The 23,792-nt window shown below is 40.9% G+C and overlaps 3 protein-coding genes across 24 annotated transcripts in view; 1 reads left to right on the top strand and 2 right to left on the bottom strand.

Moving 5' to 3' along the window:
• kank4 (KN motif and ankyrin repeat domains 4) overlaps positions 1-3,532 on the bottom strand; it is a 79,422-nt gene extending 75,890 nt beyond the window's left edge. Inside the window, exon 1 of one of the 2 annotated variants that reach the window (XM_085137464.1) lies at positions 3,426-3,532. The gene's annotated coding sequence lies outside the window, so the exon portion shown is untranslated. The other variant, XM_085137463.1, reaches the window with a different exon arrangement.
• A 2,212-nt stretch (positions 3,533-5,744) lies between these two features.
• Positions 5,745-17,956, top strand: usp1 (ubiquitin specific peptidase 1). Of its 3 annotated transcripts, none has more exons than XM_085137600.1 (9): positions 5,745-6,065; positions 6,548-6,788; positions 7,120-7,261; positions 9,575-9,676; positions 10,061-10,242; positions 10,705-11,429; positions 11,737-11,895; positions 12,139-12,340; positions 12,566-17,956. In XM_085137600.1, the coding sequence occupies exons 2-9, from the start codon at positions 6,616-6,618 to the stop codon at positions 13,365-13,367; spliced, it is 2,487 nt and encodes an 828-aa protein (XP_084993726.1). In that variant the 5' UTR covers positions 5,745-6,065; positions 6,548-6,615; the 3' UTR covers positions 13,368-17,956. The 3 variants fall into 3 exon arrangements, with proteins under 3 accessions (XP_084993726.1, XP_084993727.1, XP_084993725.1); XM_085137601.1 differs by having other exon boundaries at positions 7,117-7,261; positions 11,740-11,895; XM_085137599.1 differs by having other exon boundaries at positions 5,746-6,065; positions 7,117-7,261.
• Positions 15,557-23,792, bottom strand: part of dock7 (dedicator of cytokinesis 7) — a 47,183-nt gene continuing 38,947 nt past the window's right edge. For 12 of the 19 annotated variants that reach the window (XM_085137579.1, XM_085137585.1, XM_085137582.1 and 9 more), the window contains 8 exons: positions 22,479-22,493; positions 19,420-19,545; positions 19,239-19,328; positions 18,907-19,143; positions 18,679-18,822; positions 18,471-18,577; positions 18,054-18,221; positions 15,557-16,386 (listed from right to left, as the gene is read on the bottom strand). In XM_085137579.1, the coding sequence (XP_084993705.1) occupies positions 16,344-16,386; positions 18,054-18,221; positions 18,471-18,577; positions 18,679-18,822; positions 18,907-19,143; positions 19,239-19,328; positions 19,420-19,545; positions 22,479-22,493 (930 nt within the window). In that variant the 3' untranslated portion in view covers positions 15,557-16,343. Of the gene's footprint in view, positions 16,387-17,880; positions 17,901-18,053; positions 18,222-18,470; positions 18,578-18,678; positions 18,823-18,906; positions 19,144-19,238; positions 19,329-19,419; positions 19,555-22,478; positions 22,494-23,792 lie in introns of all 19 variants that reach the window. The other 7 variants (XM_085137580.1, XM_085137584.1, XM_085137589.1 and 4 more) reach the window with 3 other exon arrangements.

Raw genomic sequence — 23,792 nt, 5'->3', positions numbered from 1 at the left:
ACCAGCCTCTGAGCTGGTATGACTCACCTCTCTGAACCTCCAAGGAAATCACACTGACACACACAAACATAAACACACAACACACACACACATACACGCGCCAGGACTAAATGCAGGTCAGCTGTATCTCTGAGGACAATGTGTGTTATGCGCTAACAACCGCGTGCCCTTTCACCTGAGCGACGGAGTAGAAATCCAAAAGTCAGTAAATGCAGCATATAGCACACACATACACACACAAAGTGGTACCCTGCAAACATGCCCCACGAAATAGGAACTTTTTGCCTTTTTAATGTTGTGTAGCTGCGGTTAGCCATCCAACCATGGCCAATGGTCTGTGGCAGGCAAGCAGAGCAGTGACCAAGACTGTGAATACAAGCAGACCATAAGAGAGCAGAGAGAGGGAGGGAGAGGGCAGGGAAGGGAAAAGCAAAGAGAGGCACACTGAATGCAGAGGCAACCAAGCAGAAGTTGCATATATGATCACTCCGAACAACAACCATCCTTCGCTTTTACTCCTTCTGTTACAGACTAGTTGCAGCACTTCACCACAGCGTGCTTATATTGTAATCCCACACATATGTGCACATGTCAGGCTCCAGCTGAAAGAGGGTAGCTGGAGCAGCAGTGAGTTTTACTGATGCTTGCCCTTGCTAAGAAAACACTTCAGAGGAAGAATCAGCAGGTAGGGGGAGTAATGATAAACAAAGAGATATCATTTGTTAGCACAGATATATGTGCATGCCCGGACTGCTTCATCTGATTACAACACAAACACTAAGAGATCCATGAGCTCAGAGAGAAGCCCAGAATAAATATAATCAGTTGATCAAACACAACATGCTAAAAAAAAAGGTGTTCTCAAGTTGCCAAGCTCCGAACCTGGAAGACCAGGATGCACCAGGGGACAAAAACAGTCAGACGGAGAGAAATCTATCTTTCCCTTACCTCAGCAGCTGCTTGTGAAATCCTTTGTGATGGAAAAAATGTAGTAGCGGGGAACAACAAATGTCAGTTTAAGAAGAACTGCTATCAAGCCCAACTTTTATGTCTTTGCAGGGTGGTGTATATTTTATATCTCTATCAGCCAAATGCAAAGTCTCGGGTCCGTTAGGAAGGTGCTCCGTCTGCCTCTGTGGGTTTGTGTAAATATATATATATATATCCTTAGATGGCGATGAATAATGGTGAGTGAAAGCAGAGTACTACGCTAGGAGGCAGACAGACTGGCTGAAACAGGAGAGCAGTGAGAGTAGAGAGCAGACTGAGTAGGATGGAAGTTATTGCCTCCCAACATCAGAGCGGCTGGGCTGGATACACCCACCTCCTCGGCATACATCAAACAGGATCAGATGTGGAGAGAGAGAGAGAGAGAGAGAGAGAGAGAGGAGAGAGAGAGAGAGAGAGAGAGAAGGGGGGGGGGGGGGAATAATGTGCAGCCAGAGATCTGATCAGATCTGATATATGCAAATATCCATCCATGCAGGGTTATGCACACATGCGTACTTATAAAGGGTCGCTTTAACTTACTTTCACTGACACGCTTACACATTAAACTACTTTCTGTGTGAGAAAGGAATAAAGTGTTGATGTTAACAGTTATAGTTATAGTTATATCATACTGTGTTGTGTTGTTTGTGTTGCGTTGTGATGTGTCATATCATGTCGTGTTGTGTTATATGTAGTGCCGACGTAGGACAGTTTTCCAATTTCATTGTACTACTGTACTATGTATGACTGTGCAATGACAATAAAGAGTTATCTTATCTTGTCTTATCTTATAGTCATAGTGTAGCAGATATACACATCCATCCATTCTCTTCTGCTTATCCTTATAAAACCCTCTCAGACAGGATGCAAAACATGTGAAAAGTGAGAAGCGTAGCTGTTCACTTATGCTTGTGTCTTTGCTTTTTTTTTCAGATCGCGCTCCACTTTTTCTTTGTTCCAGCTGCTCTAAGCTGAAAGAAAAGTCTCTGTTTTTCATCGCATTTCTGAGTACATGTGTGCACACAAGTGTAGCAGACTTGGACATGCTTCTCATTCTTGGAGTTCACCACTGCCTGTCGTTCAGCATGCTTTCATTTTCCTACCAGTGCTCAGTTCTTGAGAGAGAACCAGGCTGGAGGCTGGAGGAGGGGGGCTGTTTTGTCTCATGGGCTTTAAGCCCGCCACACCACCCACCTCTACCGCTCCAGCCACTAGAGCTTTGGGCCTCGTGGGACAAGGCCAACCTTGATAAAGGCCACTTGCATAATTCAAGCACCTCATTGCTCAAGTTCTTGTAAACTTGGCCCATAAACAGTACCTGAATGTGTCACATCCAGGTAAAAGAGAAGCTTTTTTTTCCTTATCATTGTTCCTCGAGTCATTTTTATGCCTTCCAAAAATGGAAAGTCTCTCCGGTGAGAGAGAGTATTGCCACCAACATTTCACTGCACAGATCTCTCCAGCTATCGCATTCAGCGTCTGAAATACCGGAAAATAAAGCCCTGCGTACATTTGACCCTTCAGCATACAGCAGCTTGACACGTGGGTGACCTGGCAATGCCCTCTTTATAAAATTCTGTTATAAGGAGGTGATGAGAGAAGCGAAACACAGTAATCCTCCTGAATGTGAGTCTCCTGGTTAGGATTTAAATGGTGAGTGAGAGAGAAAGCATATCCAACACCTCCCCTCCCCGGCCCTCCTTCTGTAATCTAAAGAGAGATCACTAGCTGCTTGTTTGATCTGTAATGAAGTCACACCACAAGAGTGATATAGGATAAACTGAACCCACTTTAAGTGAAGTGTGGGACTCTGGTAGGCTACAGTAAGTTAATTAAGAGGTTTGCTATTAAAGCTACCTCAGAGCTGGAGACTCAAGAGTATTCTGAGCCATCAGACTGAAGGATGGCGATGGCATCATCATCTACAGTCCCACAGGAAGTCTTAGCACCCCTAAAGTACTCCCTGCATCAGCATCCTCACTGCAACATCCCTCCACCATCAGCCTGAAAGCCACTGAGGTTTTCTGGAAGCTGAGGCACAGCAGCACAGTGTCCATCGGTACGTTGCTGCTGACCAAGCAACCACTCTTCAGCAGCAGTAGCAGCAGCTGTAGCAACAGCAGCAGCGGATCGTCCAGCCTTCATAGCGTCGTATTGACAAATGCCTGCACTGACTACGTGCATGGATGAAACGAAACACCATGTCTGTGCCGCTTTCAGGTGATGCGATCCTTTCTATATCGTAAAAAAAAAAAACAACCCAAAAAAAAAACACGCCAGCCAAAGCACTCCGTAATACTGTAAAAGCAAAACAGTGCAACTGATACAAAGCTGTAAAGAAGATTAAACTAGACGCACTCGCGGCCCGGCTATTCGGGCAGATTTAGGTTTATCAATTAACGCTGCAAGCAGGGGAAACGTAAACAGTGTCTTACCGTCACAGTCGCGGAGGAATAGCCTCGGAGACTGTCAAACGATGAGATGCTCCGGTGAAGGAGGGAATGATACTGCTGGACAGATCGACCTCCGTTCGGCTGGATAATGTCGCCCCCTGTTGGTGCAAAGCGGGCAGTGCCTGTACAATAAGCGTTTTGGTTTCTCTCCCTGTTTATGTATTTTGTATACATGTAAACGGATTCCTTAAATATAATTATGAACAGCTGGTGTGGGACAAGCTTCGTTATTCAACAAAAGTCCACAAATATACGTTGGTTCCACACAAAAAATAGTTTCATTTTAACAGCTGCAAATTATGAACTTCCGTTTACTTTTTTCAAAATAAAAGAAGAACTGGCTAATGAAAGTCGGTGGTTGCCATGTTCTTGCTTAGGATTTTAGTAGGACACTTGCTTGGTTTGTTATCTACGACTTTAAATGGTACGTTCAAAAATCTCATCCCCACTCAAGCTGAACTAACTCACTTAATCCCAGAAAATCAATCCCGGTTATCTGGTGGCAGTGATTTCCTAACTTGGAGGACTACAGATTTCCCCTGTTGTGCCAAAAAGTGATCAACTGTCAAAAAAGGTCAGATCTAGTTCAATTCTATATGTTTTTTATGCGTAATAGCTTTGCTTATATTGTTAATAGACTGTAGTCACTGTATAACATTAAAAAAATGCCTGTCTGCAAGTATCTTTGACTCGATTATTCTAATTACATTATAATCAATCCATTTCTTTTTAGCCACTTAGAATATCTTTATAGAACTGGGATGTTAAACTTGCTGCAATTTCTGCTTTCCAGATCTGTCTTGGAAAAGGGCATTTTTAATGTCAGACACTTTTTACCTATTTGAAAGTGACTCTTATATATATGAAAGTCACTTTTTTATTGCAGCTTCTACCTTGTGACAGGATTTTGGTTCTGTCTCACAATGACTTGATATCATTAATGAGAGCACAGCACAACAGCCGACAGGTCCAGAGTTCAGTTTTATGAGCATTAATATGCAAACTGTCATGACCATTCATCAGTGGCATGAGTACCATTCACAGAGAATTGGAGAATAGCCACAAACAGCGCTGTAAAATGGTGAAGTAAAGCCCTGTCCTTGCTTCAGAGATGGTCGTTCCCTTTTCATGTTAATGACCTCCTTGCCTCCATGTCCAGAATGGTCTGGGATAACCAGGAATCCTTCAGCTTCCCTGCCCTGTATTAGCCTAAGAATACATCATTCACTATCTTAAAGGGTTGTGATAGCAGCCATTGGGCATCAGTGGTTCAGTGATCATTGATCAACGGCCTATTGTTAGTCATTAGTGGGTGTTTTCAGTCATCATGCAAATGAACTGCTTATAATGCTGGGGAAACGTGCAGTCAGCTGAAAACGTCACTTTGATGGGAAATGAAACGTACCTCCAGATCAACAGATTCAACTTTGTGGGATTTTCATACCTGGATGACTGAGCATAATTCACAATTTACTATTATATAACTATACTATTATAGTCTCGTGGGTTTTTTTTTCTTCAGGCAATTAATAATCTTTTTTTCTTTTTCTTTTTTTTTTGCTGTTGGACCCACTTTTGTTCATACTCATTGGTTTTTACTTAATAATTTTATATTGTCTATATAAACATCTGATTCTATGTTAACCATTGTTCAGTAAATCGCATTTTTTTTGTTGGGTCAGATATATAAAGTGTGAAAAGGATTCAAGAAATATAGAGCGCAGCCTCCCAAATTATACCTCTTATACAACAGACCAGCTTCAGCTTGTCTCAACTTGAAATTTGAAAGCCTCTGTGGCCCTTGGCTTCCATGGAAGCCTTGATGAGTTGTATACTTTTTACATTCATGTAATGAAAACAAATATATTTTTTTTAATGTCCTGTATTTAAAATCTTAGTACTTCAAAAGGGAAAAAAAGTGAGACATGAGAAATGACTGTTCAAGTTTAGCTCGACTTTATGTCTGTGAAGGTTCTCAGTCATCCAGGTCATCGTAGTCAAAGGAGTTTGCAAAGAAAAGCGTCTGGACTTCTTTAAGTTACTTGAAGACGTTTCACCTCTCATCCGAGAGGCTTCTTCAGTTCTAAGGTCAAATGGTGGAGAGTCCCAGATATAACCCTAGTGGGAGTGTCCCCCCACAGAGGGACAAAAGGACCCCCTGATGATCCTCTAATCGCCTGAGCCAGGCGATTAGAGGATCATCAGGGGGTCGACTTTTAGCTCGACTTTTAATTTGAAGGAGCTGGAGAAAGGACTACAAGAATGGCGCTTGGAGCTGGCCGGTTGGGCCTAGCCGAAATAGTTGTCTTAACATTCGCCTGAAATCTGGCATGTAAATCTTTTCAGGTATAGAATTTTCCAGAGTTTTGCGCGCATTTCCAAATGTTTGGCAACACCTGATGATTTTCAAGCTTAGTCGTGACTGGTTTTTTAAAACATTCTGGCCGGATGTTTTGACGCGATATCCGAGCGTTGCCGGCGATGTAGCGGCCAGCGAATCTTCAAGCAGGAAAAAGCGCCAACTTCTGTTGCACCGTCTGAATTGTTAAACACTCCGTAAAGCATTTCGAGACGGGATGTTTAATGGAAAATATCAAACTTAAACTGGAATTAAGCATTCGGGTAAGTTTTGTTTCTCGATTCAGCTGGGATTTCAAAGAAGTCCTTTTTGGCCGTGAACAGTTTCAAACGGCGTGCTTTCTGTTTTCTCCTCCCACTTCTTCACCGCACCTTCTCGAGCCAGTTTGTCGCTGTGATGTGCGCAACGTGCTCAAAAAGCAGCAAGTTATTTGTCGCTACCCTGTAATTTAAAGCGAAAACAGTTGCTAACGTAAGCCGTGCTAGAGCGGTTGTTTGTGGGTGGGACTGAAACAAAGTACCACCTTTAAGTTAGCGTTAGCCAGCTAACATGTTACATAATGCGTGGTGCGGTCAATAACCGGTTCGACTGTATTATTGAGAAGTGTGTGCTTGATTGGACTGAACCTGTCCGTGTGTAGCTACACAATAGCGGACCGTGAACTTAAGTGCGCAGCTACGTTCGTTCTCGTTGAACTCTGATGGCGCCCGCTGAAATTACATTGTGTGTTTCTATTTTTCACCAGTGAGGTGCGCTGTTGCGTCTCAGTAGGAATTTAAAAGAAAAATCGCCCTCAAGGTACCGGGAGGAAAGATGCCAGGTCTGCAGGGTGAAAGTGTGGTGTCAGCGGCTCCGGGGAGCCCAGTGAAGAAGAGTAAACTCTCTCTGAAGTTCTTCCAGAAGAAGGAAACCAAGCGGGCTCTGGATTTCTCGGAACCTCAGACAGAAGAACCCAAAACATGTGAGCCAGAGGAGCCTGAGGCAAGGTAGGTCTCTGCTACCAGTGTGCGTCAAACACAAATAGTTTTCCAGACTGATGTGTTTTGGGCAGCCCGAAGCACTCGTTTTCCCACAGTTACATTCAGATAATTATGGGAATTCCACTGTTGTTGTGAGGGCAGGATAATGCACGTGTGGATGAGTGATACCTTAGATTTTAATAGTAGGCTTCATCTCAATCAAGTTGGGGTTACACTTCAACATTAATCTCAGTGTAATCATTTTAAAACAGTGTGTGTGCGATGGTGGGTGTCATTTGTGAAATTCAACTTATTAGCTGCTGACTTTCTGTTTGCTTCCTTCTTAACTGATCAGCAGCTGCGATCAGGTGGTCCCCGGGCCTTCTCAGTGTCCTTCCTCGCCAAGCCTCCTCCTGTCCTGCGAGAAGAGAGAGAACTTTGTGCCGTTCGTGGGGCTCAACAATCTGGGCAATACCTGCTATTTGAACAGCATCTTACAGGTGAGCCATTACCACAGATGGAGTTAATTTCCAGCATTAATAGATGTCATTTGTTCCAGTGTTTTAGTACAAATGGTAGGATGGGTTTAAATATACTGAAGGAAAAGTTGAAAACTGCACAGAAACTTCACAGTGTGTGTGGTTTGTTCTTGTGCGATTTAAGTTGCATTGAATCCTCAAACCTGTTCACCTGTGTTATCCCACTCAGAAGTGGATGTTGTTGTGATGCCGGGAATGTTACATTTTCTGATGGGGAAATTGTGGTTCAGCGGTTGTAGTGTGATGGCAGTCTGTGGGGAGCTTTGGACTGTCCTACCTGCAGAGAGCGTCTGTAGTCAAATGGAGGCAGTGCTAAAAAAAAAAAAGTGGTTCAACCGGTCTGTAGGCTACTACTGAGTGTTGTAAACAATGTACAGTATTCACTGCAACCTCTGACTGTACTGCTCATACATTTATTTTTTTAAATTTTTTTTTTAACTCCTTTCCCTGTTCTGGCCCACTTGGCAACCAATCAGCACATTTCTGGTGGTTCTGTAGGTAAATATCTCTGGAAACAGACAAAATCTCAGGAGCATAAATTAAGCACAACGTTTTCACTTAAATACTAGTTGCTAATGGAATAAAGTGATGGCACATCACTTTTCTGAAGTATGGAGTTAGTTTAGTGAGCAGGATTTCATGTACTCACTGCTTTAATAGAAGATATGTAATTACAGTAGCACTTATTTGCTTTAATAGACTATGTGCACGTTAGCATATGCAACTTCTGGTGCGGAAACTCCTGTGGGGAGCTTTGTTTCCGGTGTCCTATTCGCGCCTTGTTTACGGTCCAAAACAAGTTAAGCAAATGAATGAATCAAGCGGCGATTTACATTTCTATAGATGTCTTGGGCATTTACCCAATATATCTGTAAATGATGTTCATCGACTTGTCTATATTTTTTTCCCCCGCGCCTCAGAGCAAAAGAGAAAAGGGATTCAAATTTTATATTTCTCAGTATCTGTAAACAGCTGTCCCTCGTTTATCGCGGGTGTTATGTTCTAAAAATGACCAGCGATAGGTGAAATCAAGTAGCCAATTTTATTTTTTGACGGTGCAAAACGTTTCGTCGACATACAGCACTGCACTTCAGAGTCACACTGCTAGCGATCGATGCAGCGATTCTGTACTGTACAGGAGAGACGGCACGGAGGAGATCGTCTGCAGCAATCAGGACGCAGGACACAATGTGACGTTAAAAAAAAAAAAAGCATGCAAACTTGCACTAAAAAATCTGCGAAACAGCGAGGTGAAAGGTGAACGGCGTTATAGCGAGGGACCAATGTAAATACTAATGTATAGAAACCCTTACCAGCAATCATTCATTTTTTGTGTGGCTTTTTTTCACGGTTCGTTAACATGCTGTGTAGGTGTGTACTAGCTGATCTCGACATAACGGGAAACATCTGGTTTGACTATTCTTCACCTGTAGTTTGAATGCTGAACATTTGCCTGTTTAAATCATAAGACCAGTCACTATACAGAGATGTGCTTCTGAATGTGGACGTTTGTCTTCTGCTGCAGTGATGCAGTTCTGCTTGTGTTGAGTGATGTAAACTACTGATCGATCTAAACTCTTTAAACGTCAAAATTGATCATTAGATTTTTTTATGACACAACAGTGGTGAGTGTTCCCACTTCTGCTCTTTGTAACGTAACGCGATCTTTCCATTTTCGAGTTTTGGACATGATTTTGGAGAAAATCTTCGCAGTAGCAATTGACCGCAAAGTAAAGCTACCGGAAATGTACAACCCCACATCCAGTCTCAAACCAGGAAGTTAGCATTTTCTCGTGCACAGGGTCTATTGTAATCACAGTTAGGAATAGTATAGAACCAGATTCTTTTTCTCTCCATCCTTTTTTTAAGGTTTCTAAACAGGACTTTTTTTTAACCTTACTTTGGATGACTAAAGAGCTTAAAGCAAGAAGCTGTGTGACTGATGACTAAAACAGAACGGTTTAGCTTCATATTTGAACTTTCATTTTTAACAGATTTGTGCCACTATGTTGAGCCGGTAAAGGAAATTATATTTCACTGTGACCATTAGTGGGTTAATGGGAATTACTGTTGGACTTTAAGTACTGAAGCACAAATGACTGTGAAGGTCATGGACACGTTTTTCGCACTTATTTGTGTCATCATAATATCACCAGCATTTAACAACCTGATTACTTGAAGATGCTTTGAGTTTTCCACTCGTGTGGATTACTTGTTAACACATCCAGTTTAAAATCACAATAATGACGTGTTGATGTCTGATTGCATCTGCAGGTTCTTTATTACTGCCCAGGCTTCAGAGAAGGCATAAAAAAGCTTCACGATCTCTCCATCCAGACAGAGAAACCCAAGGAAGAAACTGAGAAAAGCGAAGAGGTACGTGCATAATAAATCACAGCCACAGTGTGGGTCCAAAGTTTAGCACTTATTAACTCCTCTGATGGGAGATGTTGCATGCTTCATTTTAAAGTTGTTGAACAATATAGTGCACTCTAGTCTTCAGAACTTAAAGTTAATCATGTGGGACTCCCCATAAGTTTTTAGAACTGAAGAAGCCTTTTGGACAAGAGGTGAAAACCTTCATGAACCAAAAACAAGTCCAGTAGCCTTCATCTCAAAGAGTTATGACTCAGTGCACTGTATTCTTATTGTAAAATATACAGTTTTGAAAAAAGCAGCAGCATTAAAGGAGGCTGTCTGTCTTCTGAGCTACGAAAGCATATTTCAGTAACCTTTTTACTCTGTGTCATTTTCCTACAGCCACACTGTCAGCAGTCAGACGGTGTGTCGGAGGCTCTGCCAGCTCACATCGAGCTTCTTGGGAGCTTCAACACTTTGATAACTGCAGTGGAGCAGCTGCAGTCTAGCTTCCTGCTTAATCCTGACAGCTTCACCGATGGAGAGCTAGCCACACCACCGCGCAAAATTCTGCACACGCTCAGGTAAAGATTTGGCAGTTTCAATAAATATTTGTAACCCAGTTGCTTATTAGATCATACGCTTGTGTTGCTAGGTAACCAGTTTGTACCCATGCTGTCTTTTTTCTAACACGATGACTTAATGGCTTTCGAATATTAAATGTTACTAAACACCCAAATATTGTCACATTGTATACATGCATATAACATTGAATAAACACTCAGTTGCAGTTAGATGCACGTGTAAGATCATGAATGTGGAGCTTTGATCATTATTGTGCTGTTTAAAAGGTAAAAACTTGTCATCATTAATGCTCATTCATAGCTCAAGCTGATGAGTTGGTTACGAATCATTTTTAAAGTAAGCATGCTGACATGTTTAAACTCCAGATTGGCACTTTTTTTTTACTTTTGTGTTTTTGAACACTTTCATTAAAATTGCCATTTTCTGTCAGTTTGACACAAGTTTGTGGTTTTGTGTCGCAGGCAGCTGAACCCCATGTACGAAGGTTATCTGCAGCATGATGCTCAGGAAGTTCTGCAGTGCATCCTGGGATATATCCAGGAAGCCTGTGATACTATCAGGAAAGAGCTGAAAGTAGAAGGCGAGGAGGAGGATGTGTCGGAAGTTAAACTCGAGAATGGTCTTGATTTGGGGTCCGGCGGCTCTGGTGCCGAATCCAAAGCTTCCACGGAAGAGGATGGTCAAGTTGCCGGGAAAAGAAAGAGCGACACAGAAGTGGGGAATGCCAAGAAAAAATCTAAATCCCTAAAGTCTAAGAAATCAGATTCTGCGGAGGAAAACCTGAGTAGAAATAGACCCCTCACTCGCTCCAAAAGGAAGTCCTCCAGTGAAATCACCATGGACAGCAGCCAGAATAAAGGTGGAGAGGAGGCGGCAGGTGAGGAAGAGACGAAGAAACCAAATGGGCAAGGAGGAAGCGACGATGAGGGGAAAGGTGAGAAGACATGTAAAGAGGCAGATGGGAAGAGGAAGAAGAGAGCTAAGCTGAGCTGGCTGAGGCCGTCTGGAAAGCAGCCAAGTATTTTCTCCAAGTTCCGCAGCGTGGGAAAGATCAGCTGCACAACTGTGAAGAACCAAAACAAAACAGAGCAGGAAAATGGAGTGACGCACGACCAAAGCGAGAAAAACCTTCAAGAGCCGTCCAGCCAAAAGGCATCCGAACACAGCGAGGCTCCTAAACATCAAGGTACGTGTGACCTGTGATCATCGTAAGAGGCAGCGATTATGAAGAAAACGTTTAGTCGAGAAAGAAATGACTCACTTTATTTAACCTCTTAAGACCCAAGCCTAACTGATCTCCTGCCTTTTTGCCCTTTTATCACAATTGATGAATTTAAATGAATAAGCATCCCAAAAAAAGCAGAAAAGTTGGGACAGACTAAATGTTTGGTCTTTCACTTTAACTTTTAATTTGTACTTTGACGTGCATTAGGAGCCTACATTTATTTATGGAGTTATAGATGTTACTAACTGTGGATTTTATGTTCGTTCAGCAGGCCTGAGCCTCATGGAGCGTTTGTTCCAAGGTCGGCTGGTTCTGAGGACTCGATGTCTGGAGTGTGAGAGCTTCACAGAGAGGAGAGAGGACTTCCAGGACATCAGTGTCCCTGTGCTTGATGACCAGCCCAGCAGCCCCGATGACCTCTCTGAGGGTGGGAATTTTTACAACTATTAGTTGTAAAAAAATAGTAGTTATGGAGGTTTTTTTTGTGGGTTTTATTTTCCCCCTTTTTATCTCAAACGGTCAGAAAGTAAAACTGAAAGACAGTCTTGTCAGTGAAAGCCAGAAAAAGTTGCTTAGATTTTTTTCCTCTTCTTTTCTCCATCCTACAAAGCAACTCATAAACATTAAAACAAGCAAAGCAAACATGTGCTATCATCTTGTTTTTTTTCAGTCTCACCAGACCCTAAACCAGAGCTGAAGACTCTGAAATGGGCCATATCTCAGTTCGCTTCGGTGGAGCGCATTTTTGGGGAGGATAAATACTTCTGTGAGACCTGCCATCACTACACAGAGGCTGAGAGGAGTCTGCTGTTTGATAAGACTCCTGAAGTCATCACTATTCACCTAAAGCGCTTCTCCGCCAACGGTTTAGAGTGAGTCCACTGAAGTCTCAGTTATCACACTGCCGCACTACACGAACTCTACTGGAATGAATTTGAGCTAGTGTTTGAGAAAGTGATTACTGTACCACATACTTAGACTAAAAAGATTCTCATCATGGAGAAACAGAATCAGTCGTTTGCTGTAGATGAGTTTTTACTGCTTTGATCTCTAGTTTCTAAATGTACTCTTATATCTGTATTGTTCTCTCTTCCCAGACTGGACCCATATGCTGGTCTTTCTAAAGTGAACACTCCCTTACAGACTCCTTTGACCTTATCCCTTGAGGAGTGGTGTACCCAGTCCTCATCCACTAAAGGTCAAAACTATCAGCTGTTTGCTGTCGTCATGCATAGTGGTGTGACCATCAGCAGTGGCCACTACACTGCCTACATCCGAATGTCTGATTTAACAGATGTGAAGATCTGGCTGCAGAACACAAAAACTGAAGAGAAGAAGAAGGAGGAGGACGAGGTGAAGGAAGACAAAGAAGGTGCTCTGGTGAAGGAGAAGGTGCTGGACTACGATGATGGAGAGGTGTCTTTCAGCCTGAATACGAGAGGACAGCGGCGCGAGAGTTTGGCAAGCAGCAAATCGGGGAGCAAAAAGCTGTCAGAGGGGGGTGTCGGACTCTTGGGAGGCCAGAGGAGTGTGTCCAGTTATGACCTTGGGAACAGCAGCAGTAAACACACAGAGAAAGCAGCTAGCAGTGGTTCGACGGAGGGTTGTAATAGGAGAAAAACCATCAACATTTTGAGCCAAAACACTGAAGCTGGACTTAAAAAAGAGCCCGAGGCAGTAGAGGAGACATCGCAGGCTTCCTGTGGCAGCACAGAGACCAAAGAGCAGAAGGCTTTAAATAGCCTCTTGGAATATGAAGGGAAATGGCTGCTGTTTGATGACTCTGAGGTGCGTTTGTTTGAGGAGGAGGACTTCCTGCGAGCCTGTTCTCCTGAGACGTGCTGCTCATCAACCCCTTACCTGCTGTTCTACAGAAGGATGCCTGAACCTGGACACTGAAATAGACAGACCTTACAGGACACTGAGCTCCCAGGCAAAAGACAGATGGAGTTTTTGCAATACTTCAAACAGTGCCAGACATACTGTGGCTGCCACATTTACACTGAAACTGAAGTGACTTTTCAGCCAAGGAAAACTAAACCTGCAACAGCCCCACGGTGGGATCAAGGCGCTTCCGCCTTCTCATCCACTCATGTGCAGGTACTCTAAACAGATATGCCCAGTTGGGGTCAAAGTTTGTTTTGTTTTTTGTGAATGACAATTGGATTTTCTGTACGTTAGAGATGATTGGTTGTGTATTTTTGTTTTTTGCTCTTTCTCTAATGTTGACTTTGTATTGTTTGTTTTTTACAAAATGGCAAAGCTCTCTGAACTAAAATTTAATCAAGTAAAAATGTTGAAAACTGACTTTTCCCCCCCTGGGTGCAGCAGTCTGTATTCTGTACGAATTTGATAATGTTCTCACGTTATTTTTTCAGTTTATCAGAAAAGCTTTTACCCTGAAGCTTCTCCCATCAACTGATCCCTTGTTTTGTGAGGGTTTTTATATTAACCCCTGTACAATTTAGCTGTATATCTGAAGCCTCAAACTGATGCATTTATACAGTGAAACCGACAGATTCTCAGAAACTCATTTAGTTACAACAGATATTTACAGCAAACACTCAGCTGTCTAATAATAATTAAAAGGTTTCTACATGCTTCGTTGACACTAGTGGTTTATGCAGTCAACAGTTTCAGGCTCAGATGTCAGATTTGTCAGAGTGAAGGACACAATTTGATTTTATCAGTGAACTATCAGGTTTTTATAATATACATTTTACAATGTTATGGAAAACTGCTTGTTTGATATTTTACTATAGAGCCCAACCAATTTAATGTGAGCACGATTGATATCTGTATAGCCTGACCACCAGAGGGCACACTGCAGATTCTCTGTGGCAGCTCGTGATTGGGATGCCACAAATGTAAAAGGCTCATTGAACAGAATCGGGTGGAGCATAAACAATAATTAACTACATATAACAAATGTTAGAGAATTCTGTTTGTTTTGTGTATCTGAAATAAATATTAGAATATGAGACTTTTAAATGACCAAATATCGGTCTGAAAACAGTCAGTCTCTAATGTAGTGTACAACTGTCAAGTGAGATGTTTGCACTAGTCAGGATTTTAAGATCTGAATCTCTAATTTAAAACTCCTTAAGCTGTAGTTCAGTTTTATGCTGCAAGGAGGGTCAAAAAGCACAGTATAAATATCATTATATACAGTTCATGGTTATTATGGGGAGGAAAAACTGCCCACTGAGACCATGATTTAGCTTATGACCTACCTCCATTCTTATTTTAAAAGAGAGAACAGTTTTTAAAGTTCATTAGAGATAAAACAACAAAGGTAAGACTAAAACCGGACTGATGGAAGTTCTCAAGCAGTGAATATTCAGTTTTGTACTTGCATATTGCTGGTTTTGAAATCTATATGTATGTCTATATCTATATTTAGAGATGTATATACATATCTATATTTTGATCTATTAAAACAAATCACCATCCCTCTGATTAAACCTATGTAATATCAAGTTTTGTCTCATGACAGATTTAAGATACTATAGTTGAAGAAAAAAATTGATTTTCCTCTTTTGCATTAATGTGCTCCATATCTGATCTAACAGCCTAGACACAAAACATTTTAACTTGATGTGGTAAGGTAAGGTAACTTTCCTGCTTATGATGGACTGAGTCTTGTGACAATTTATTGATTAGTCATGCATAGCAGGTGATAGATTTTTTTTTTTGGGGGGGGGGGGGGGGGGGGAGTTGCATCAATTGAGCTTTAAAAACTCAGTAAAGGTAACTTTGTTCATCTCAGGTCTAGTGATGGTTTCAGAGATTTACTTGGGTCTGATGAGCTGTCTTTCTAAGTATTACAAACCCTTTTCACCTGTCTTTCAAAGATGAGTTTATTATTTAAAGTGAAATGCTTGGTTAAAAGCACCCTTACTGTGTTTTTGTGTCCTTTTTAACTGTACCATTCCAGTTCTCATTATGCGGAAGTGGCATAGCGGGGTTTCAGAGTGAAAGCAATAAAGTTTTTACCTTCACACCAATTTCATGCTGTTTGTTGTCTTGGTTTCTGGCCGACTTACCTCAAAGTCCATAATAACACAGAAACATCACATCAGACCACCTGAACATTAAAATATTTATTTAGTAAAATATTTAAAATAAAACAAAACTACATAAAATTATACAATGAGGTTTAAAGTACCTAAGTTTAAAACATTGGCGCCTCAACTAAAAACAATAATAAAGCATCATGATAAATACTGGTACAATTTTTTTGCATGTTTTAAGGTTTCTCTCCCACTTTGCATTACATAAACTTTCAAGTTGTAAAATGCAATGCTACACCATTAAAAAAAAAAGTGCACACATGAAAATTGAGTACAGATTTTTTTGACACATCGTACATAATTAAAAAGACACCTTGACTTTTAAAATTGTAAGAATTTGGCAGAAAAAAAGGGTGGGTTTTTTTTGGCACTTTACTGAAATACAGAACTCTGGAGCATTCTTCATAGCTTGCAGCCATTTCTACTGGTTCCAAGAGTGAGTGCTGACATGAGCTTTGTTTTTTGTTATTTTAAGGTAGCATGGGGACAGTATAAGCACTTGTTCCCTACTGAAATGACTAGCAAAAAGAAATTCTAAATGCCAAGGTATCTCTTTAATTTAAAGTTCCACTTGTTTGCTGCGCTGATTGTGTAACAGTTTGTCTGTAAACAAATTAAGACACTGGAATGACGTACCAAGCTGCAAGTCTTTTCAACCTTTTGTTTAAACACGCTTTTTTCCAAACACTGACCAACTTTCAAGAGACACTCCTATTTACACTGGAGAATAAATTAATATTGCAGTTTCGGTTAAGTGTTTGTGTAGGTGTACAGGTGCGCTTGTGTGTAGTTCTCTTCATCTTCAAATGTCAAGCTTGCGAAGACTCATTCTGCTGAAGGAATCTCTGCAAATTAAAAACAAAAAGATGTTAACGAGGACCAAAAAAAAGAAATAAAATACTAAGAATTTTGAGCTGTCACAAGAAGCTGACCTGAAATGTTAAAGCTGCAGTAGGAAGAAATCTAGAAAAGCCTAGTATGTGAAAATAGCTGACTTCCTGTAGCTCTACCTTCTCACAAGACGAGCACAAGCATATAACACATGCTTCATACATGCTACAAATCAATGCTGACCCCAGTCTCACAGGCCTAGAGTAACCACCAGGCAACATATTGTGAGGGAAAACTATGTATTCTCGGGTTGCTGTAGTTGCTAGACTTTGCTGTCAGTCACTGTGGACTTAATTTTGAATGTCCCATTAACGGAGGCCTTGGGGCGTGGTCAGTGACTGCCAGGCAACCACTGGTTGTATATTCTGCGACTGTTTGGCAAGTGATTGGTGGCAGTTGCTAGCCATTTTCCATTTTCCAGTTTGCGCTGCACTACTTCAAGATTTACTACAGCTCTGAGAGTAAATAGCATCTGCATCTTAAAAGAAAAACCGCAGACGGCTTGCAACAACCTGCAGATGTTTTTAGTGCAACCAATTTCACTCAGCAACAGCTAGACCCCCTTACCAATGAATCAGGGAATACACGTTTTTTTTCGACTGGAGATGATTGAGTTATGTAATGTAGTATTTGATCTGTAGCCCACTGCCTGTGATTGTTCAAAGTATTTGTAGTAGATTTGAAAATGCTACATGTTTAATTTTGTCAGAACAAACTGCCTCTCGTTTTTGTTTATTATTGTTAACTATTCTAACACTGTTATGTTTACGTACCGAGGTTATACGTCATTACGTCAACAGATGATGCTCTTGTACTGCTGTGGAATCACTAGAGAGACACTTCGGTGTCCTCTCGATAAATCCACCGTTTTTTATAATTAGCTACGCTGTGCTCTCGAGCCTTTTTTGTGTCCAATGGCAACATTAAGAAGTTGCCCAGCCAAATTGCAGCTAATTTTGGCTGCTGCAATTTTAAAGCCTTGCAAAGCATATACATATATGTATATTTCCATCAGTACACTTTATCTGTAAATCTGTAAACAAAATCACAAATGCTCGACATCCTCGATAAAAAATATAATTTATAAAATGAATGGACACACTGAAAAAATGATGTTCTGTGGGGTCTCTTCCTTACAATATAAAGTGCCTTTAGGCAACTTGTTGTGAATTGGTGCTTTATAAATAAAAGGTAATTGCATTCATTCAGATTTTACTAAGTCTGTGTGTGGCTTGGTTGTTCTCTTCATACAACAGGTAAATTCTTAACTGATAAATAAAGTTGCACGAAAAAAAGTATGATGTATCCTAAAACATTTACAAATCCAATTCATTTTTAATTTCAGAATTAAAACTGAAAGCATTTCCCTCTAACCTGAACAGTGAGAAACATGCAAACGAAAAAAACAAAAACACAACACAAAACGTACTCCGAGAAGTCCAAACTACCTTGTCAAGCTGTCCGTTTGCTGCATCGTTTTTACAGAAGCAAAAAAAACAAAACAAAAGCAAAACAATTTTTTTTTTTTAAAAAGACTGATTTAACTTAACAACCAAGAAATTAATCTCTACTCTCACTCACATCATACATACACACGGAGAGAAAGCCAGCTTGGTCCTACCTGTGCGAGTTGACCTGCAGTACAGGCTTATAAAGCTGGGGGATCTTCCTGTTGATGAGAGGCTGCAGTGCCTCCTTCAGCCGGTGATAATTCCTCTCCAGCTCCCTCTGGTACTCCTTCTGGTCTGGACCAATCAGGCTCTTGTTTTTGCGTAGGGCATCCTCACACCTTAGACAGGGAAATATAGTGCGATACTGTTATGTAAATACACAGCACGTGTTCTCTGTTTCAAATATAATGATCGACTGAAAGTCAAAACAAATTTGGTGAGTGAAGTGAAAACTTATAGCACTTGGGTGCTATAGTCTGGTTATATAGCAACACACCAACCATCAGTGGTATTGTATCATTTTTACAGCTTGTACAGGGTGAGAGGAGAAGGTTTCAACTCCTGCCTAGAGGAAGGACAATCCATACCTTTTGGTGAAGTCTTTAAAGCAGAGCCGAAGCTTATTGTGGTGTCTGTACAATTTTGGGTCACTGGGGATCTCCGACAGGAACACCTGAGCTACCTCCAAAGGACCCTTGGAAAAACAGAACAATCTCATAAACATCAGCTTTCAGTTTTATGAATCAGTAGTGCTGTAACTAACAGTTGTTGCATGCTAAAAATTCAAAACCTTACCTGGTTTACAGTTGTGCCTACTGATCCCTGAAGGACCATCTGCAGCATCTTGGCATCGGCAGGGTCCTGGTGGGTGGCAAATGCCAACTCCTGAGTCTTTTTCTGCATGTCCTCTATTGCCACTTCTATCGGTGTGGATATAATCTGGAAGAGTGACAGAGTGGTTGCATGAAAAGGCTGAACATTTGTGGAATTTGCCTGTGAAGAGCAGGCAGACTGTAGACCTACTTCCTCTTTGTGGATGATGTTGATCCGTGTCTTGATGTACGGGAAGGCGTGGGAGGTGGTGAGGATGGTCTTGCGTTTGAACTGTTCGTGCAGGTCCCCGTGTGCTCGCCCATCCAGGGTGAAAGGAGTGCAGTAGACGAAACGTCTCAAGTTGTAGTTCTTGTCAAAGTATGTGATGCGGTCTTTCATTTCGTAAGTGTCAAAGTACGGCTCCACGTATGTGATCTGGATGAATGCCTACAGTAAGAAATGTTTTTGGGTTGGTTTTTTTTTTTAACTAAGACCATTTCCATCCATTTAACATATGTTCATCTCATTTATCAACACTAAACCTTATTTGGGTCCAGCTTGCACTTGTCCACAGGGTTGGAGTCCTTAATGACTTCTACCTGGTCCTCTCCAAATCGCTCCCCATAGAAACCCTACCAGAAAAGACGAAGAACAGAACATTTTACTCTTTCACAGAAAACGATTAGACTCATAGAGAGAGAACGCGAGCACAGCATAGTTTACCTCTAGCCTGTGAGAGATTTCAGCCAGCTTTGTGATGGCAGGCTCTTTGTACACAAACTCTTGCTCATCCAAGTCGCCAAACTTCGTACCATAAAATCCAACTCTGAAGTAAGTACCAAACATTCTCTTTCCATCCTGAACAAGCAGAGGGAAACATTGATAAATGGGTTAAAAACGAGGCAGAACACCATCACCCTGCTACAGCATAGTGTGATATACTGTGGAACAGTAAGCATTTGTGTATTTTTACTTTATTAGATTTTACAGCTCTCTTCACAGAGGCAAAGATGACAGAAAAAGGTTATAGTTCACTGAAAGGAATGGTATGCCTACAATTTGATATATATGTAGCTATATAGCTACATATATAACAAGAACTATTAGAAGTTTCATGCAGTATGTGATTAAATCTGTTGGTTCTGTTCTAAAAGTTGCAACAAGCTGTATGTGAGTGTACTGAAGGTTCAGACAGAAAGTATGTGATTTTAACAACCTGTTTTTTGTTTTTTGTATTTTAAAAAAAGGTTGTTCAGCAGCTTTTCCACCGCAGTTAAGGACCTGACAGAACTCAGGCAGGTAGCAAGCATTTTTAAAGCCGAAACAAATATTGATATTTTGTCATTTAAACGTCTGACCTTCTGATATATCGACTGAAAGAAAAATAACTACACAATTTGTTATATGTAGTTGCTTATTTACTTGTTTGCTCTCTACCCGACTCTGGGAAGTTGCACAGTGCCCTCTGGTGGACAAACTATGCAATAACAAATAGAAGAGTGTTTCTTCCATCTCTCCTTTACATTTTTCTTTTTCACCAAGCAGTTATTTAAAATACAAATACAGACTGTCAAATAGCTAATATCAGGCGATGATACTGGCCTGCTAATAGATTAGTCAGGCTCAAGTACCAAGCTAACTAGGTCAAACATCAGCAAGAAAAAAGTGCCAGGTTTAGCTCTTTTCCTTTCAAGCCCTCTCTTTTTAAGCAAACTTTCTTCTGACTGACTGCATTCTTGTAATCAGAAGGTTTGAAAAGTATGTGGGTGGGGCTTCTGTGCTGCAGCTGTTATAGCTATTATAACAGTATATAAGCCAAAAATAAAGAAACACACAAGGTCCACTGTAAGTAAACACAGTAGACATTTGGGTTTATAAAATGGTCAGAAATCACTAGAAAGTCTATATAATTATAACAAATACGAGGAATGCAGATGAATTGCCTTTATTATGCAAGCACAAATGTGCTTTTGTGAAAAATCCCAATCTAAGCCAAGAAATACCCCGCAGTGTCTGAAATGTATCTATTGTTGTCAACATGAACTCGACATCTCCTTTGCACCCAGCTTGTAAGTGCTTGTGTTCTTCATGTGTGCAATTTTTGCCCATGTTAAGAATAAAAACAGCTCAAGCTCACAGATCAAAGCAGCACCAAAGTTTTCTAAATAGAAGCCTTAAAGTCACAAACAGACAGATAACAAAAAAAAGAAAGAAAGACGGAGCGGGAGGGGAAAAAGTTTGTGAAACAAAACAAGGCAAAAACTACTTCAACCTCAACCACCCCGTTACATCTTTTGTTGTTGACAGGAAAAACATCCATCAACTCCAATTTTTTTTTTTTGCTTAGACCTCTACTTGGAAAGAAACATCCAAAGGGAAGCCCCACAATCAATCAGCAGGTACACCGTGAGTGCCCAGTGTGTAAGTGCGTGTATGGCAGGAAAAAGGAAAATGATGTGAAAATCTGAGGCAAATGCTACACAACTTGATGCACAAGATGTTTAGATAAAGCATCAGGGTAACTTAAGGGAATATCGGAAAAGATACAAGTCATGTATTGCTAGTTAAACCACTGATTTGAAAATGTTTTTAAACAGTAATTAAGGAAACCCTGTAAACTAAGAAACTTACCACAAGACACAATTAAGTAAAGAAGGAAGGAAGGGTCGGCAACCAGGGAAATCAAAAAGGAAAAAAAAACAGAACAAATTTTAATCAGGATTGGGTTCCTCCAGAGAATTTTAAAAACAACACAAACTAACACACAACAGTAAAAATATCTCCACTGATTGTGAGAACGAACAGAAACTCATTGTGGAGGATCCAGATCATGCAAAGGCAGACAGCGAAGAATTTAAAAAAACAAAAGTGAGGGGGAAAAAACAAATAATCCACAACCCTCGGAAACACACCATGCACGCTCAGTGCGCTTCCTGTGCTCTGTCCAATTCATGCAACAGACCATGAGAACTCAGAGGTTAATACTGTTAACAAAGGGACAGAATGCATGAAACAAAAGTCAGGGGTCGATTTAGTTTAAACTATTAAAAGAAAGGGCAAGAATAACAACCAATCAAAATCAAAAGGGATAAATCAAGTAATCCTGAGATTACTGTGAGTTGAACCCTCTTAGAAAACAAACTGCCTTTGGAGAATTTGGTTCCAGCCTCGACCCAAAGTCTGCAGCACCTTGCGTGTTAAAAGGCTCATTTAATTGTGTGTGGCAAGAATGACCCCACGGCTACAGCGGGATGGCTAACAGACACCTTTCATGTCAAAACAGTGCACTGAAATCGAGCCCTGTGGTTGAAGATGAGATGAAGTGTGACAGCTGATGCGCGTGTGTGCCCACCGACACACCCAGCAGACACATAGAAGATGAGGAATGGAGGGGGTAAAACGGTGGATTGTGCAGGTGATGCATTCGCTGAGACTTTTGTCATTAGTGTCACACACCGTGGCTCCCATGCACAGCCTGTCAACACTGTCACATGTAAAGAATAAAAAAAAAAAAGACACAAACACAAGCTCCTCTTGCAGTGTAAGAAGAGTGAGGAGAGAGGAAAACGGTGAAGGGTGTTGTTGCTTAGACAGCGAGCGTCCCCAGTGGGTAAAGGGGCAGACAGTTGATGTTGTCTGCAGATGTTAATGGATTTGGATGTATGTAACAAAGAAGAAGAATGCCAACAGCTAGCAAATAAAAAGATGAGAGTAAATAAAAAGAAAATACAAAAAGATAAACCACATGAGCAGGGCCAAGCAGGAGCTGTTTAGTCACCTACCTCCCAGCCAGTACTCTGCGTAACAAAGAGAATACAGGACATGTGAACGACAAGACGCATACGCCCTCCGACACGCGCACACGCACACACACACATACAAAGGATGTTACAATAAGGAGAATGAACGCTTTGAAACGAATCCAGGTTACTAAGTTGTCGAGCTGGAGAACAGAGCGTGTGACAGAAATATTCTTTAAAAAACAAACAAACAGAAAAACAGGGATGCTTTCTTTACACATGAATGTTTTTGTCACTATGAAAAAGTCTGCTTTGCAAGAGCAGTTGCTCTGCACACCAGATGACTGTAACCCGTCTGTGTCACACAATCCACACAACTGGCCTTTAACAAAAAATACAAAGAAAAAAAACACAGCTGGAATCCAAAATGTCATGCATGCTTAAGTTCATACTTCACAGAAAAGTAAAGCATGGTGGGTATCAGGCATAAATAAATATACTAGGATTTAACTGCCAACTGATAAGATCATGCAAAGCTGTGTCTGTGACAGCTGGTGTGTACGCAACATTAACTGGAATCCATTGTTTTTCTGTGTAGTGACTCATATCGAGACTGATGTATGTACATTTTGAAAGTCCTGCACATAAGAAGCTTTGCTCCTAACATCCTTTTTTGTTAATTGGCCTTGATACCATCTACACTGGCTGTTTAACATGACAGTTAATCTGTGTGAGAAAAGTGTACTTGTGCATATATTCATATGACAGTGACAAAAAAAATTCTCCTTTTCATTGTAAGTGCTGATCTTGATACTATACCGTAATTACTTAACTCTAATTCAACCGCACACGTCTTAAATTGTGTTCACTCAAGCAATTTTTTGGATGAGCCGCATGTGACAACGCAAAGCATGCATTATAAATATGAAACGATTTTTGCCCTGCTAGCTCCATAGAACAAAGTCTATGAATGTCCAATTAAAACTATGTTTGAAGAGAGCCCATGACTTTCTGGAGAATTCCTTTAAGCCATGCCTCCTGCACCCTCTACCCAGGCATTGTGCCACATAAAAACCCCCAAAAACAAATGGAGTATTTCCAGCAGCGATAATGTATCTGACATGGACTGCTCCAGACAATTTCCTGACCCGATTCTCCTGACACTGTCTGGAATTTATTTCTAAAAACAGCTTTGGTGGATTTACATAAGAAAAAAGAAAACAGAAGTAACCTTGTGTATCCCAAATTTAATCTTCTCAAGGCAGAAGTTAGACAATAAAAACAATAAATCTGGGTCACACTGAATTAATCTTAGAATTTAATTGCATAAATTCAGTGTCAGCTTGGCACCACAAA

The sequence above is a fragment of the Neolamprologus multifasciatus genome, chromosome 17 (genome assembly GCF_963576455.1).
Source record: "Neolamprologus multifasciatus chromosome 17, fNeoMul1.2, whole genome shotgun sequence".
NCBI lineage: Eukaryota > Metazoa > Chordata > Actinopteri > Cichliformes > Cichlidae > Neolamprologus > Neolamprologus multifasciatus.
Note: the sequence above shows the minus strand (reverse complement) of the source record. Positions and strands in the feature narration are given on the sequence as shown.

Bases quoted from the DNA above. Each gene is read 5' to 3' on its own strand.
- usp1 (XM_085137599.1), top strand. From the start codon at position 6,616: ATGCCAGGTCTGCAGGGTGAAAGTGTGGTGTCAGCGGCTCCGGGGAGC. The intron at 6,789-7,116 runs GTAGGTCTCTGC...TTAACTGATCAG, and splicing joins CCAGAGGAGCCTGAGGCAAG to CAGCTGCGATCAGGTGGTCC. The intron at 11,430-11,736 runs GTACGTGTGACC...ATGTTCGTTCAG, and splicing joins CGAGGCTCCTAAACATCAAG to CAGGCCTGAGCCTCATGGAG.